The sequence below is a fragment of the Trichoderma atroviride genome, chromosome 7 (genome assembly GCF_020647795.1).
Source record: "Trichoderma atroviride chromosome 7, complete sequence".
NCBI lineage: Eukaryota > Fungi > Ascomycota > Sordariomycetes > Hypocreales > Hypocreaceae > Trichoderma > Trichoderma atroviride.
Window position 1 is genome coordinate 2,058,284 of NC_089406.1, and position 13,807 is coordinate 2,072,090.

Below are 13,807 nucleotides of genomic sequence, written 5' to 3' on the forward strand. Positions count from 1 at the left end.
ACGTGTGCTTGCGAGTACAGGGCAGGTAGCGACGCGCATAAACGCCCCCGGCTGCGGTTCCCACAAGGCAAAAGACTCTGCCGGGTACCTTGCCACTCTCCAATCTGTGCCTGAGTACGTCATCCACAAGCGCTCTTTTTTGCCCATAGGCACCAAAGCATAATCACCAAGAGCCTGCATTGATTACTCGCAGCGCTGGACTGGCAGATGCCGTGATTATGGAGCTCGAGGCCCAGGCCGGTGCTAGGCCACGGATCCTCCCATGGGCAAAGCTGCCGAAACGACGCAAGCGTGTGGCCGCCGTGGATCGACAGGAGGTGCAAATTGGCCGGCACCACACCAGAAGTAACCTCATTTGCCTGATCGTGTCAAGCGTGTACTTGTATTGGCGCGGCTGCCAGCTTAGGACTGGATCCCGGCCCTGGCCCGAGGGGATTAAGCATTTTTAAGCAATTTGACTATTGGATCGTATCAGGGAAAATTCGTATACTGGACCTGGTCAGGTTACGACCTCACTGATAACTACGAGTATGTGCTAGGCTCTTTCGTGGGCAATAATCCAGTGGGGCTGTTCCATACAAGGAAACATGTTTCTCTTGTTTGAAACGCAAATTGGGTGTATCTAATTTGCTGATCCTCACTTATTTAACAGGAGCAGAAGAAGCAGAGATCCTGGCCCCGCGGCACATGTCAGAGCGATCCTCATCGGGGTCCTGGTCGCACCGGGCTGGACTCAATCTTGCTTTCATGATACACGTACAACGCCTCAGACATCTCCTTCATAGATCTGGCGTGCCGCAGACTGTGAACATGGTGGGATCACAGCATGCTTGTAAGGCCAGGAATGCGGGCACTCGACTCATCCATTGGACGGCCTGCAGCCACGACGGCTACAGCTTGTATGCGTCTGCTCTATCGGGTGAAATATTCTGAAACTTGTGCACAGCTCAGCTGCTGAAAATCCATGTAGTCAAGCCATGAAAAGCGCCAAGCCAATGGCCAATGCAGCTGCTTGCTTGGACTCGGCTGCCGTCGCCGGAGAATATTACGCGATGATTGGCATATCTCTGCCCTGCCGCCTGCAGCCCGGCCTTAGTGATGTTACATTCTTGGCCCTTGACCGAGATGTGCAGCTCAATATATTGGGCGCACGGCGTATATAGTAATGCATGTGCAGAGCAATTATCGTGGGCAAACAATCAGCCCCTCCCCCCGCTCAGCATCTGCGACATGACTGCCCGTCCAGCATATCTAGCAGCCAGTCAAATCGTTGAGACATACATGAGATGCGTCAGAGGCGTCGTTACTCAATAGCACACCGGGCAAACACGCCAATCGCTTGCCCGGGACGAGCCTCTTCCGCTGCAACGTGCATAAAGGATTGGGCGATTGTTGGGCTTTTTGTCTGTGAGGACGACAATTGGTGCGGGGAGATGACGACTGAATGTCTGATGATACATGCAACTCACTGCATCGGTGAAAGAGGAGAGGGGAAGAGAAGTCGAGTCTTACATCACTCAGACTGGGCGAGTCGTTTCTGGACCGGGCAGGCTGTTTGTCTATAAATACTCGGAATAGATATCGATCTCGGGCTTGAAAACTTAATCCATTTTACTACCAAGTAGTTAGCAAAGAAATCCTTCCTTTACAAGTCACCAACTTCAGGTATACCCATCATCAACCATCAATCATCATGACAACCACTTTGGTGCCTCTCCCTGTCCGTCGCCACCAAAGGCCCCATCGGGTAGGCGGCTGGCTGCCCAGGGACCCCAATCTTGTCGTCAGTTATCTGCGTGATCTCATGGACGAGGTCAAGAAGCACAGGGCATCTGGTCCACGCGGCAAGCTGATGCTGAGCGAGCCCATCCAGGATCTCAAAGATCTCATTGAGAGCACTGCTGAGCTTCGAATGCTGGCCCAGGCCATGTTTGACGAAGTCCCCGACAAGGCACCCTACAATGAAGACCCTGTTGGGAACAAGCAGATTGAAAGCTACAAGGAAATGCTCGAAGTGTTTGAGTTTGTCATGAACCACAAGGCCCCGTCGTGGAAGAAGCTCGAATACGACGTCGGCTTGATTGGGTTTCCATTCAACGCCATCTTGGACTGGCCCATGGGCACAGGCAGCGGATACGCCTTCTTCCTCAAGGCAGAGGTCAATGCAAAACTCAAGGTCATCCTCGACACCTGGAAACAGGAGGTTTTGATGACTGACAAGTCCCAATATGTCATCACCAAAGCCCCTGATGGATGGCTCAGCCAAGAGTCTCTTGTGCACATCCAAAACGACACCAACGTCGTCGGCGAAGAGCTGACTTTTGAGCAAATCTTCAAGTGTGATCCCGTGGGAGACCCCAAGCACTGGGGCTTCAAGTCTTGGGACAGCTTCTTCATCCGCGAGTTCAAAAACATGGACCAGCTCCGCCCGGTTGCCTTCAAAGACCAACCACAGTGGGTGGCCAACTCGTGCGAGTCCAAGCCCTTTGCCCTCCAATCAAATGTCCAAGAGTATGATTCCTTCTGGCTCAAAGGCCAAGCGTACTCTGTAAAAGAGATGCTCCACGGGCATAAAAACGCAGACCAGTTTGTTGGCGGCACCGTGTACCAGGCCTTTTTGAGCGCCACCTCTTACCACCGATGGAACTCGCCCGTCTCTGGCAAGGTCATCCACACGGAGATTGTTGACGGCACTTACTTCTCAGAGCCTACCATCACCGGCTTCAGTGCGCCCGAAGGCCCTGATCGGGCTGCTCCTGATCTTGCCCAGGGCTACATCAGCCACATTGCCACGCGAGCCATCTTCTACATCCAGGCCCCAGAGCCAATTGGCCTCATGGCGGCAATCTACATTGGCATGGCCGACGTCTCGTCCTGCGACATTTCGGAAAAGTTCAGCGGCAAGAACCTGCCCGCGACGGTCGAAAAGGGAGAGGAGATTGGCACGTTCCATCATGGTGGCTCTACGCACTGCTTACTTTTCCGACCGGGTGTCAATCTCGCTTTCGTGACGGAAGCCATTCCTGAGAATGCAAAGAAGAACTTGCCAATCCGCGGAGCATTGGCATATGCGTATAAACAAGAACCAGCGATGTAGTATTGGGCATATCATGCCTATTACTGGCTTTGGTCAAGAAGGAGGGGATCTATAATGGATTAACACACTCCTTGAGCATTGGATAGCTATCAGATACACTCGTTAAAATAAATGAATAAAGAGAAGTTTGACTATTGAATTTGTAAATTTGTAAAAGTTATGTTGTAAAATCATGGCAGGGCACTAACAACAGTAAATTCCCACACCCTTTTCTTGAAATGCACGCATAAAGAGAATTTCATTAACCGCTACCATAATTCAGCATGCTCTTCATTAAAAAATATCAAAAGGCGCCGTAAAAGTTAACCTTTTGTGCTTTGTCACGGCGGTCAAGTGGCAGGTGCGCTCCATCTTCAGCGATGACGAACTACGCTGCAGCGAATTCTTCTACTCCTGGCAGAAACGATTTTACTCAAAACTTCTACCAAGAGAAAAGACATTATAAATTCAGCAAATCTCTCATTCCAAACCCTTCGCATTCGGCCTCACATCTCCAGCATCTTCCAGCTACATCACGATTAGCAGCTGACACCACACATCGCAGAAATGCACGACCTCGAAAAGTCAAGAGATCAAGAAGGGCCTGGAAGCCCTTCCCCGGGACTCCTCACGCCTCAAGATGCACCAACCGAGTCCAAATCTACCTACAGCCCATTCCAATCCATCGCTTGGATGGTCGTCAACACCCTGGCCACAGTCGGCATAGCAAGTCATCCCTCAAAAGAAGGCATCTTTGGGACTCTACTAACAGCATCGTCTACAGGTCTTCACCAACAAGGCCATCTTTTCGGAACCCCGATGGAAGCAGTGCCAGCTCACCTTCGCCGCCATGCATTTCCTCATGACCTGGTTCACGCTTTTCATACTGTCTCGATCACCAATTGGCGTCTTCGTGCCTCGTCCGGCCCTCGTCTGGCACATCATGCCCCTGGCTACGGCAATGTGCTTCAACGTCATTCTTCCAAACCTGTCGTTAGCCTACTCCACGGTCACGTTCTACCAGATAGCTCGAATACTGCTTACACCAACGGTTGCCATCATGAATTTCACCTTGTATCACGAAGTGCTTCCGAAAGGCGCCATGCTCTCGTTGATACCAGCTTGTCTGGGAGTAGGCATGGTCACGTACTACGATTCTATCCCAACAGACAATCAAACTATCAAAACCACTTCTACCTTGGGAATTATATTCGCCTTCACCGGCATCTTTGCATCGTCTCTGTATACAGTCTGGATTGCCGCCTACCATAGAAAGCTCAACATGAACAGCATGCAGCTGCTCTACGTCCAAGCACCAATGGCTTGTCTTCTCCTCCTCTTCTCCATTCCCTTTTTTGATCAATTTCTTGTACCAGCGCATATACCATCTTCCTTGAACAAGGAGATGCTTGTCATTTCAGTATGCTCCTTACTCTTTCTGTTTGTGCTTATGAATTTGAACTAACATTTCCAGTCAATGGTGTTTGCTTCACTCGTCAACATCTCTCAATTCTTTATAGTGGCACAGACCGGCCCCGTTTCCAGTACAGTTGTCGGCCACATCAAGACCTGCACCATCGTAGGGCTGGGATGGATCTTGTCTGGCCGTCCAATTAGCGATAGGTCGGCGCTTGGAGTTGTTGTTGCGATAACAGGGATCGCCATGTAAGTACCGCAACTAACCTAGAGGACAGGCTTATATCCAACAAAGCTAACATATTAGGTACTCATTCATCATGTTGAAGCACAAGATGCAGAAAAGTGCTGGATGTAGAGTCGCAGCCACAGCGAAAATGTGATATCGAGGTCATTGCGGGCAAATGATTTGTTATTAGATGAATCTATCAACGAGAAAACTCTTGTAAGCATCCAAGTGTATAGACAACTGTAACGTAAAGAGACATAAAAGATTACAGATAACGCCGCTTCAGTGATAAAAGTGAGTTTACAGATTGAAACGCTTCCGATCCTTCTCCATCTTGGACTTCCACTCCCACTGAATGGCATCATCACCCTCACTTCCCGCTCGTCCAACTCCCTTGTCTACACGTCTCAGCTTCAACGTAAACCGCGGACCCAGCTCCTGCAATCCCGCTCGGATAGCTTCAACACCCTTGAGCGGGTTGCCCTCCGCATCAACGACGCTCTTCTCCGTCGCACGCTTATCACGGAACACGTATCTGAAACGCCTTACAAAGATGTAATCTCGCTGGTTGTGCAATGCGGTGACCTGCCGGCCCTCAAATTCTGGTCGAGGCGGGAACATTGTCTGGAAGAGCTTTGCCGCAAGGAGACCCAGCGGCGTCTTGAAGTTGTTCAACAGCAGCTCCGGGTAATGGTTCGTAGGGTTACCGTGGCCGGGAAGCTTCTTGCCCTCGATCCAGTTGGAGATTGAAAAGTGGAATGTCGGTCCCTTGGGGAGATGCACGACAGAAAGACCCGTGGGCTTCTTCTGGTCCTCCTTCATGAGAATAACGGCAGTGTAGCCTCGTTCGGCGGAGAATTTGCAGATTTCGCGGAGAGAGTATTTGTGGCCGTAGCGGTGGGATGATCGCGGGACGTAGTTGCTGTTGGGGAAGAGAGTGGTGAGGATGTGCGCCTCGTCATGGAGGGTGGAGTTGAGAGAGGTGGTGACGAGGATCTTTGGTTCGGGGGGGAGGTTCGTCGGTGAAGAGCGAGGGGAACTTGAGAGCCAGCGACGTCGGCGTGAGGTCGAGATTCGTGCTTGTTGTTGAGGGAGCAATGCTGGGAACTCTCTGGGCTCTCTTCTCTCGCTGTCTCTCCAATCTAGCCTCTCGCGCTTCCTCATCCTCCTCCTCGTCCGAATCCAGCATACTGTCATTATCGTCACCCTCGTCCTCGTCCATCTTCTCCGCCGCCTCAACGGCCGCTCGCTCTTCAGCCTCGACCTGCTCCATGCGTCTCTTCTTCAATTGCTCAAGATCGACCACGGCGCCGAGGCTGTCATCATCTACATCATCCCAAACTCGCTTATGCTCCAAGGTTCGCGGCACATTTTTCGTAAGACGGGCCGCCTTGAGCTCTGGGTTCCGGCTCTCTTCTTTTCTGCGACGGTGTCGCTCCTCGTGGCGTTCTTTGCCGGATGCTCTCTTGTGGGCGACAAACAGCTCTTTGCGCTTCTGCTTGTTGGCAATTTTGAGCGACTGGACAGGGGGTTTTGAGAACCCCATCGTGACTGCGCTTCGGTTGTCGAATATCGCGAGGTTTGGCTGGGAGAATGGCGGGTTGTAAAATTCAAGACAGAGGGTCGCATTGGCAGAACCAGTTGTTAGAAAATTTTAGCGGGTACTGGGAATTTTTTACTGCGTCCACGGTACTTTGATAAGACTTTGATTAGATAAAGGGTTTATCCACATTGTGTAATTGGACACAGTTCTCATTAATATGGGTCAAAAAGCTCTAAACTCACGTCTGGGGCGTCTAGATGAACAGAAATAAACTTGAAAAAAAGTTTTGAAGATTGTCTTATCGCTCGCAGATGAAGCCGCGCCCGCATCGTGTATCAAATCCAAATCCGACTTTTCCCCCTCGCCTCGGTCAATCTCTCCCAAATCTGGGACATCACAAAGCGACAATGGCGATCAACGGCACCAAAAGGAGAAAATTGGCCCACGACTCCTCGGACGACGAGGCGCAAGCCACGGCATCCAGGAAGGTCCAGAAAGACTTCTTCAAGCAGGCGTCAAACTGGGACCTCGAAGACGATTACGCATCTCGCCGCCGCAAGAGCAAGAAGGCCGACAAGGAGAGCACAAAGCTGCCAATCAAGACGGCCGACGGCCGATTAGAGATCCTCCGCGAGCTCGAGAAGGAGGAGGACCTGGTATCCGTCGAGAGCGACACGGAATGGCTCGAGGGCCGAGAGGACGACATCGAGTCAGAGGTCGAGGAAGAGGTGCAAGAGGAGGCGCCCACCGTCTCCGAGGCCCAGCAGATACGAGAGGCACAGGAAGAGCTGGCAAAGCTGGCCACATCACTCAGCGAGGACCCCGAGGAACATGTTGGCTCGCTCAAGACCATTGCTGCCATTGGCGAGTCGCAGATCCCGGCCATCCAGATGCTGGCTCTCATGACGCAGATGTCGGTTTACAAAGACATCATCCCCGGATACCGTATCAGACCTGCTAGCGAAAACGACCCAGCGGAAAAGGTCTCCAAGGATGTGCGCACGCTGCGGCAATATGAACAGGCCTTGGTGCTTGGCTATCAAAACTACGTAAAGGAGCTGGCCCGGTGCGCCAAGCTGGACACAAACCCCGTAAAGGGAAGACAAAGCGTTGCGGGCATTGCCATCACATGTGCCTGCACCCTGATAGCTGCGGTTCCGCACTTCAACTTCCGTTCCGACCTTTTGCGCATCTTGGTGAACAAGCTGAGCAGGAAGAAGATTGATGGCAGCTCCGTCAAGTGCCTTAAAGCGCTAGAGACGCTGTTCCGCGATGATGAAGACGGCAAGCCAACAATGGAGGCTGTTTCACTGCTATCAAAAATGATGAAGGCTCGGGAGTACGAAGTGGACGAGAGCGTCGTCAACCTCTTCCTCAGCCTCCGCCTCCTCTCCGAGTTCGCCGGCAAAGCCTCACAAGACGCAGTGGAGCGAACCACCACCTTCAAGAAGAAGAAGTGGGAATACCGCTCCAAGAGAGAGCGAAAGGCCAAGAAGGAGCAAAAGTCTCTCGAGAAGGATATGGCCGCCGCAGACGCCATGGTCGACCACGAGGAGCGAGACAAGATGCAGTCCGAGACGCTAAAGCTCGTCTTCGCAACCTACTTTCGCATCCTGAAGATGCGCGCCCCTCATCTCATGGGAGCCGTCCTCGAGGGCCTAGCCAAGTACGCCCATCTGATCAACCAGGACTTCTTCGGCGACCTGCTCGAGGCACTCAAGGACTTGATCCGCCACAGCGACGACGACGCCGACGCCGATCTCGCTGCTCAAAACGAGGACGACGACAGCGTCTCCATGCGAAACCTGACGCGTGAGGCCCTCCTCTGCACCGTCACGGCCTTTGCCCTCCTCGAAGGCCAAGACGCCCACAACTCTCGCAACAACCTCCATCTCGACCTCACCTACTTCACAACCCACCTCTTCACCTCCCTCCTCAACCTCTCCGTCCACCCGGATCTCGAACTCACAAAGATGGCCAACACCACATCCACCACCTCCAAGATCAACGTCCAGACAACCACCGTCCTGCTCCTCCGCTCCCTAACCGCCATCCTGCTGCCCGCCTGGAACATCCGCTCCGTGCCGCCCCTGAAGCTCGCCGCCTTCACCAAGCAGCTCATGACGGCCGCTCTACAGCTCCCCGACAAGTCCTGCCAGGCTACACTAGGCCTGCTCAACGACATGGCGCACACCCACGGTAAGAAGATTGCCAGTTTGTGGAATACAGAGGAGCGCAAGGGTGATGGAAAGCACAATTCGCTCAGTGACACGGTCGAGGGTAGCAATCCGTTTGCCGCGACAGTGTGGGAGGGTGAGCTTCTGAAGAAGCATTTTTCGCCCAAGGTTAGAGAAGGGGCGAAGCTGCTAGTAAAGACTTTGCCCTCATAATTTTAATTCAATGTATAGTGGGGAGATGAGAAAGAAAAGCGTTGATTTAGATGAGCAATTGGGTATATAATCTGCATGACTGCACCGCAGTGGCAATAAATGCCGAGACAATAGACCGCTGAAATTATTACGCTCCTCTCTGAGCTCGCTCTGGCAAATCGTCATAAAGCGATCATCAAAACCTATAGTAATTCGATTCGCGTATCATGCCGACCCAAAATGATTATGGATAATCTTATCCATAGAGCATTGACGTCCTTGCGCTTCCTCATGCCTAATACCACAAAATAGCTGAAGTAGCAAAAGCTTCTATAGTCGTCATTATGCCCACATCGAACCCGATAGCCCCTTTATTGACTTTTTCATGGAGGAACTATCCTCTCCATTTGTATCCATAGCCTGTCCTAGATCTTGGTTACGCCTTGGCACAAAGACTGGGGCAACAGGAGAGAGTTTGCGTGAATGCGTATAAGCAGGGCCACTGCTTGGCTCAACGTCAACGCCAACGTCAATGTCACCGTCAACGTCAACCTCCGGACTCTGGGGACCAGCTTTGGTGTCGTTGGCCTTCACATCGGTGACCTTTGCATTGTTGATCTTTGCGTCGCTTGCTTTCATCTCACCACTATTTCGCGCTTCATCAGCTTCCTTGGCCTTCTTCTCTTGTGCCGTATGACGAGGGCACGTTTTTCCATGTTTCCCTAGCACATATTAGCTCATTTACTTAATTAAAGTACATTCGTGCTAAAAGCTTACCTTGTCCATCGAGCTCCCGGCAGGTACATTGACGGCTGCTAGATTTGACGTTTTCTTTGACAGGTGGAGTGTCAAGAGTGGGCGTTCCTGGATCGTTTAGGTCTGCCTTGGATAACGCCTCGGTCAATGTGTCAATCTCTTGGCCAATAGTCGGCTTTTTGTCTAGTATGGCGTAGAAAGCATCAAGGATATTCTCCAACTGGCCATTGCCAGAGGATCGTGGTGGAGTGGACAAAGGCTCAGGCTTCGCTGTTCCTCTATTGCTGTTCTTGCCGGCTAAAGAGTTTTTCTGAGATTCTTGGGCAGCGACGGGGACGGGTTTTCCAGCAACTTTCTGATCCTCTAAAGAGAAGAGTCAGCAACTGTAGTATTCCATGCATTGATAGCTGTCTAGCCGAGCCAGCTTACTTGGTTGATCAGATTCAGCCTTGGCACCAGAGGAGATCAAGAAATCTCTGCCCAAATTACCGATGACGGGACGGCATTCAGCTCTTCCAGTCGCAAAGTCTCCAGAAGCACCGTAATTTCGCCTGCTTGGAGGCGGAGCCAAAGGGCGAAGTGGAGGCACAGAGGGCGTGAAGTTTTGGCGCGGCGGTGCTGCGTCTTGGCCATACCGACTCTGCTGTCTTGGTTGATACGGTTCAAAATACTCTTTTCTGCCCCCTAGGCCACCGCCTCCAGCTCTATTCTTCCCACCTCCCTTTGCTCTTGAAAAGCTCTGGGCAAGCTCGATGGCCGCCTTCATCATCTCCGGATCGTTGTATCCGCTCATTGTGCCGGAGGAAAGTTCAAAACGGGTGGAATTAGGAGCAAATCCAGCGTCAAAATCCACTGCTGTCGCATCTGCAGTGCTGCAAAGAGGAAGAATCAGGAAATGTGGATGTGAATGTGAATGCGAATAGTGTTGGAAAAGTGAAGAAGAAGAGACGGAAGCAAGTGACTGGCGGCAGCGCGGAAGGCGTGACAGCCGCCGCTTGTGTGCGTGTAGAGAAGTGAATTTGGCAACTGGCAGCAGGTGTTGATATGCACGGGCAATTTCTCTATGCGCATCAGGATAAAAGCAGTGAATGCGCCTTGAACACCTGCATCAAGGACCCATCTGGAGTATCTGCAGCAACCCTGCAGAGCCACTTTGTGCAACACGTCAGACCCGACGGTGCCATGCAAATTCAGATGCGTGGGGTGTGTAATAACATGATACTAGACGGGCGTATTCAGACGAGGATATAGCAAACACCAAGCTAACAGTGACTCCCAGCTTATAGACACAGTAAGTAGAGATATTGATACAAAATTACCGTGTTCGCCTATCTTGGATTTTTTACTAGTGATAATTAATCAGCAGTGCTGGGTTATAAAATTATATACAAAAAGCGAGTCTCTAAACTCGATATATCAGCGCCGCTCGTCACAGAATATCAACCTCGCTGATGCCAAAGCAAGCCGCGGACAAGCTTGCTTAGAAAAAAACTCCCACTCTGTGTTATTTCACGCGTTTTGCTCCAATAGTTGTTTCCACAGAGGCTATTTGGGTTGTCTTGTACTCGGTGCTGGGCACTTCGCTGAGCCAAGGTGAATCGACCGGCGCCACAAGATTCTCGACGACGGCCAAGAGTGCCTCAGCCCCCGGGGTATGCCGAGAGATGGCAATCGACGAGACTCTTGGAATACCCAGTGTGTTACCTATCCTCTCAGAGCACGGTTTTGAGAAGCCTACGAGCCGTATCTTCTCCTTTTCCGGCAAATTTCGAGACGCGGCGGCAACCATTTGCGGAAAATGGTGGTTGAAAGCTGGTGACTGGCTGCCTCTGGCGACAAAGACCATAGAATAGTCTTTGGGAGAGGGATTTGCCACTTCGGATGGCTTTGATAGGGATCCAAGGTTTTTGGCGATTGAGTTGAAGCCAATATCTACACTTTCACTGAGTTCTAAACTTCGTGGCGTGGGTAATTTGGCCGCTTTTGCCGGCCCGTCTAACTTCGTGGCCATCTTCTTTTCCCTTTTGGTAGCTCGCTTTCCTTTGGAAGGTTTGACATGACTCCTACGGTGCTGTCCGATGGGGCTCAGGAGGCTTTAATGCCCTTCAGTTAGTCAATTTACCTTTTCTGAGTGAACGTAACGCTCTCCTCTTTGCGTCACGATGAAAAGGTTAATAGACGAGCTCACCTGCAGAGGAGTTCCAAGATGGAGTCCTGGTTATCAATCGATATCTCGGGCCTATAAGTCCTGCTGGTTAAAACCCCATAGTAGACTCGCGGCTGCCGTAACGTACCATGAAGACGTAGAGAAGGGCGTGTCAAGGTGATGGACAAGCCGCTTTTTCGCTGCGGGTGGTGCCATGGCCAGAGCGTGTATGGATATTCGGGTGGTAATACGCGCAAGACCAGGATTCGAGAAGGTATATGGGAGAAAGACTATCGCTGACACAGGGTGCAAAATGCAGTGGCACTCGATACGACCCGAGTCCGTCGGCTTTAGCTCTGAGATGTGCAGCTTCTTGGAGCCGCCCAGGACCCGCAAACTGAAAGCAGCCAAAGTAAAAAAAAAAAAAAATCGCAGAGGCTCACCGAACCAGGTGGGCCCGCCGCAGAGCCTACATATTAGATTGAATACTGAATATGGGAAACCAAAGACCAATTTATCATCAAAAGCCACCTACTAAAATACTTTTTTAAGAGTAAATGAAGAGGCACTGCGCAAATACTGAGAAATCGCAGTGCAATAGTTCTCAAGTTACTTGGGAGGACATGTTAAGTCTCTGATGCCAGCGTAAAAACTGGCCTTACATAAGTCAACGGCGATGTATGCGCGTATTAGGAGCCTTGAGCTCATGGTGACCCTGTTTTACTATGAGATCTAGGCTAGAAAGAAAATTTGCCGTACTAAGAGCGCCACGCTGAAGCGCCCAATGGAAATTTCCATAGATATGGGAATCCACCTAGTAAGAGTGAGGCTTGAACTTGTGGTCCTCAAACACCAAAAGAAGCTTTGATGACGATGCTATACTTGGTAACAGTTGTTCACTGTGGGTCACCAAGGCTATATATACCGAGATAAAAGACACATACTCAACGAGTACATATTGATGTGTTGCCAATGAGGCTCATGAGGCTCTGTGAACTGTCGTGACTACCGAAAGAAGTACTGTATATCTCGGTTGCGTTTTATCCACCGCAGAGCACAAAAGGTGCATCCAGATTGCGCAGCAGAGAGAATCCACCCGTGGATGCGTGTATAAAAAGCCGCTGCCCCAAGCCAATGTTCCAAGAAGGAAAGAAAAAAAAGACCCCAACCGCGTCATCGCCATATCTTTGGGCGATAGAACACCAACAACTGCATCATCGCCATCTCTTTGGGCGATAGAACACCAGTAGCTGCAACATCGCCATCTTTGGTCCTATCGGGGCTCGACATCTGGACTGCAGCTGTCACTTTCGCCGTCGCGGCCCGCCGCACCCCTGTAGCCGCGCCTAACCACTAGCCACCTCCAGTTACGCATCACCCTCTCCGCTTCACGCACTACAGTAAGTGGCCCATAGGTAGGCAATTACCACATCTCATTGATATCTGTACGCCCGCTATTCCAAAGGCTGCCTGCAGGCAACGCTGGAGTTGCAGTCAATTTGCAAGGCATCTGCGGCATATGCAGCAAATACATTGATGTCACTTGGGTATCTCAAGCCCAATCCCCAGTCCACGTCCGAGCCCAAGTCGAGACCCCGGGAGAACACCCGGGAGGGCATCGAGCCTTGCATCCATTTATTCTGCCTTCTATTGTGGTTGGCGGCTCTCTTAATACCTCCAGTATCCAGACTGGTATTAATCAAGCAGACTCTTTGTATCAACACACATGTGGCTGTAAGACTAGTACATGTACCAATACACTCCGATATCTGCATACTTGGTACCTACCTGGCACAGCCTGCCAAGATCTAATCACGGCATCACAGTCGATTAGCCCCAATACATCTCTCCAGCATCGAGAGCAAACGTCGGCCAGTGCCATCGACAGCAGTTCGGCTACATCGGCAGCAGTATTATCTTTGTATTGCATCTTCATCATTCAAGGGAACCAAGACGACTCCCATCCTCATCAGTGCTGCTTCCAGCACTTATCAATCCGTGCCAGACTCATCGGGCACCCGATCCAGCGCTGCCGCCGCAGGTACTGCGCTAACAGAGGTAAGGCAACACCCCACCACAGCTGCCCGCTACCACGTTGGGGCCTAGTTATAGCTACCCCTCGCCTTGGTTCCACACAAGCACCGCGTCCCTCCAATGCTGCTTCTCCGAATCCTGACTTCATCGCGAGTCGACACCACTTTTTTTTGCGGCGACTCGTCTGCATCTGCATCAGCATCAGCATCAGTCTGGCCGTCCAGCCTCTGCTCCCCTT

The 13,807-nt window shown here is 51.4% G+C and overlaps 8 protein-coding genes across 8 annotated transcripts; 4 read left to right on the plus strand and 4 right to left on the minus strand.

Annotated features, from left to right (window-relative positions):
* Positions 1 to 218: 218 nt before the first annotated feature.
* Positions 219 to 785, plus strand: TrAtP1_012685 (uncharacterized protein; the record flags this gene model as incomplete). Its single annotated transcript, XM_066115639.1, has 3 exons — positions 219 to 345; positions 504 to 528; positions 653 to 785. 3 exons carry the CDS (start codon positions 219 to 221, stop codon positions 783 to 785), a joined length of 285 nt encoding a protein of 94 aa, XP_065971738.1.
* Positions 786 to 1,633: 848 nt separating this feature from the next.
* On the plus strand, positions 1,634 to 3,198 carry TrAtP1_012686 (uncharacterized protein). The gene has a single exon (XM_014088900.2). It carries the CDS (start codon positions 1,694 to 1,696, stop codon positions 3,095 to 3,097), a length of 1,404 nt encoding a protein of 467 aa, XP_013944375.1. The 5' UTR covers positions 1,634 to 1,693; the 3' UTR covers positions 3,098 to 3,198.
* Positions 3,199 to 3,643: 445 nt separating this feature from the next.
* TrAtP1_012687 (uncharacterized protein) lies at positions 3,644 to 4,745 on the plus strand (the record flags this gene model as incomplete). The annotated part of the gene is made up of 3 exons (XM_066115640.1): positions 3,644 to 3,793; positions 3,861 to 4,496; positions 4,551 to 4,745. 3 exons carry the CDS (start codon positions 3,644 to 3,646, stop codon positions 4,743 to 4,745), a joined length of 981 nt encoding a protein of 326 aa, XP_065971739.1.
* Positions 4,746 to 5,021: 276 nt separating this feature from the next.
* TrAtP1_012688 (uncharacterized protein) lies at positions 5,022 to 5,543 on the minus strand (the record flags this gene model as incomplete). Its single annotated transcript, XM_066115641.1, has 1 exon — positions 5,022 to 5,543. One exon carries the CDS (start codon positions 5,541 to 5,543, stop codon positions 5,022 to 5,024), a length of 522 nt encoding a protein of 173 aa, XP_065971740.1.
* A 136-nt stretch (positions 5,544 to 5,679) lies between these two features.
* Positions 5,680 to 6,267, minus strand: TrAtP1_012689 (uncharacterized protein; the record flags this gene model as incomplete). Its single annotated transcript, XM_014088337.2, has 1 exon — positions 5,680 to 6,267. The coding sequence occupies one exon, from the start codon at positions 6,265 to 6,267 to the stop codon at positions 5,680 to 5,682; it is 588 nt and encodes a 195-aa protein (XP_013943812.2).
* A 311-nt stretch (positions 6,268 to 6,578) lies between these two features.
* TrAtP1_012690 (uncharacterized protein) lies at positions 6,579 to 8,965 on the plus strand. The gene has a single exon (XM_014088448.2). The coding sequence runs from the start codon at positions 6,672 to 6,674 to the stop codon at positions 8,652 to 8,654; it is 1,983 nt and encodes a 660-aa protein (XP_013943923.1). The 5' UTR covers positions 6,579 to 6,671; the 3' UTR covers positions 8,655 to 8,965.
* A 10-nt stretch (positions 8,966 to 8,975) lies between these two features.
* Positions 8,976 to 10,182, minus strand: TrAtP1_012691 (uncharacterized protein; the record flags this gene model as incomplete). Its single annotated transcript, XM_014088449.1, has 3 exons — positions 8,976 to 9,355; positions 9,411 to 9,752; positions 9,819 to 10,182. The coding sequence occupies 3 exons, from the start codon at positions 10,180 to 10,182 to the stop codon at positions 8,976 to 8,978; spliced, it is 1,086 nt and encodes a 361-aa protein (XP_013943924.1).
* Positions 10,183 to 10,706: 524 nt separating this feature from the next.
* TrAtP1_012692 (uncharacterized protein) lies at positions 10,707 to 11,924 on the minus strand. The gene is made up of 3 exons (XM_014088450.2): positions 11,684 to 11,924; positions 11,578 to 11,628; positions 10,707 to 11,482 (listed from the first exon to the last, which is right to left on the minus strand). Exons 1-3 carry the CDS (start codon positions 11,749 to 11,751, stop codon positions 10,894 to 10,896), a joined length of 708 nt encoding a protein of 235 aa, XP_013943925.1. The 5' UTR covers positions 11,752 to 11,924; the 3' UTR covers positions 10,707 to 10,893.
* Positions 11,925 to 13,807: the final 1,883 nt, after the last annotated feature.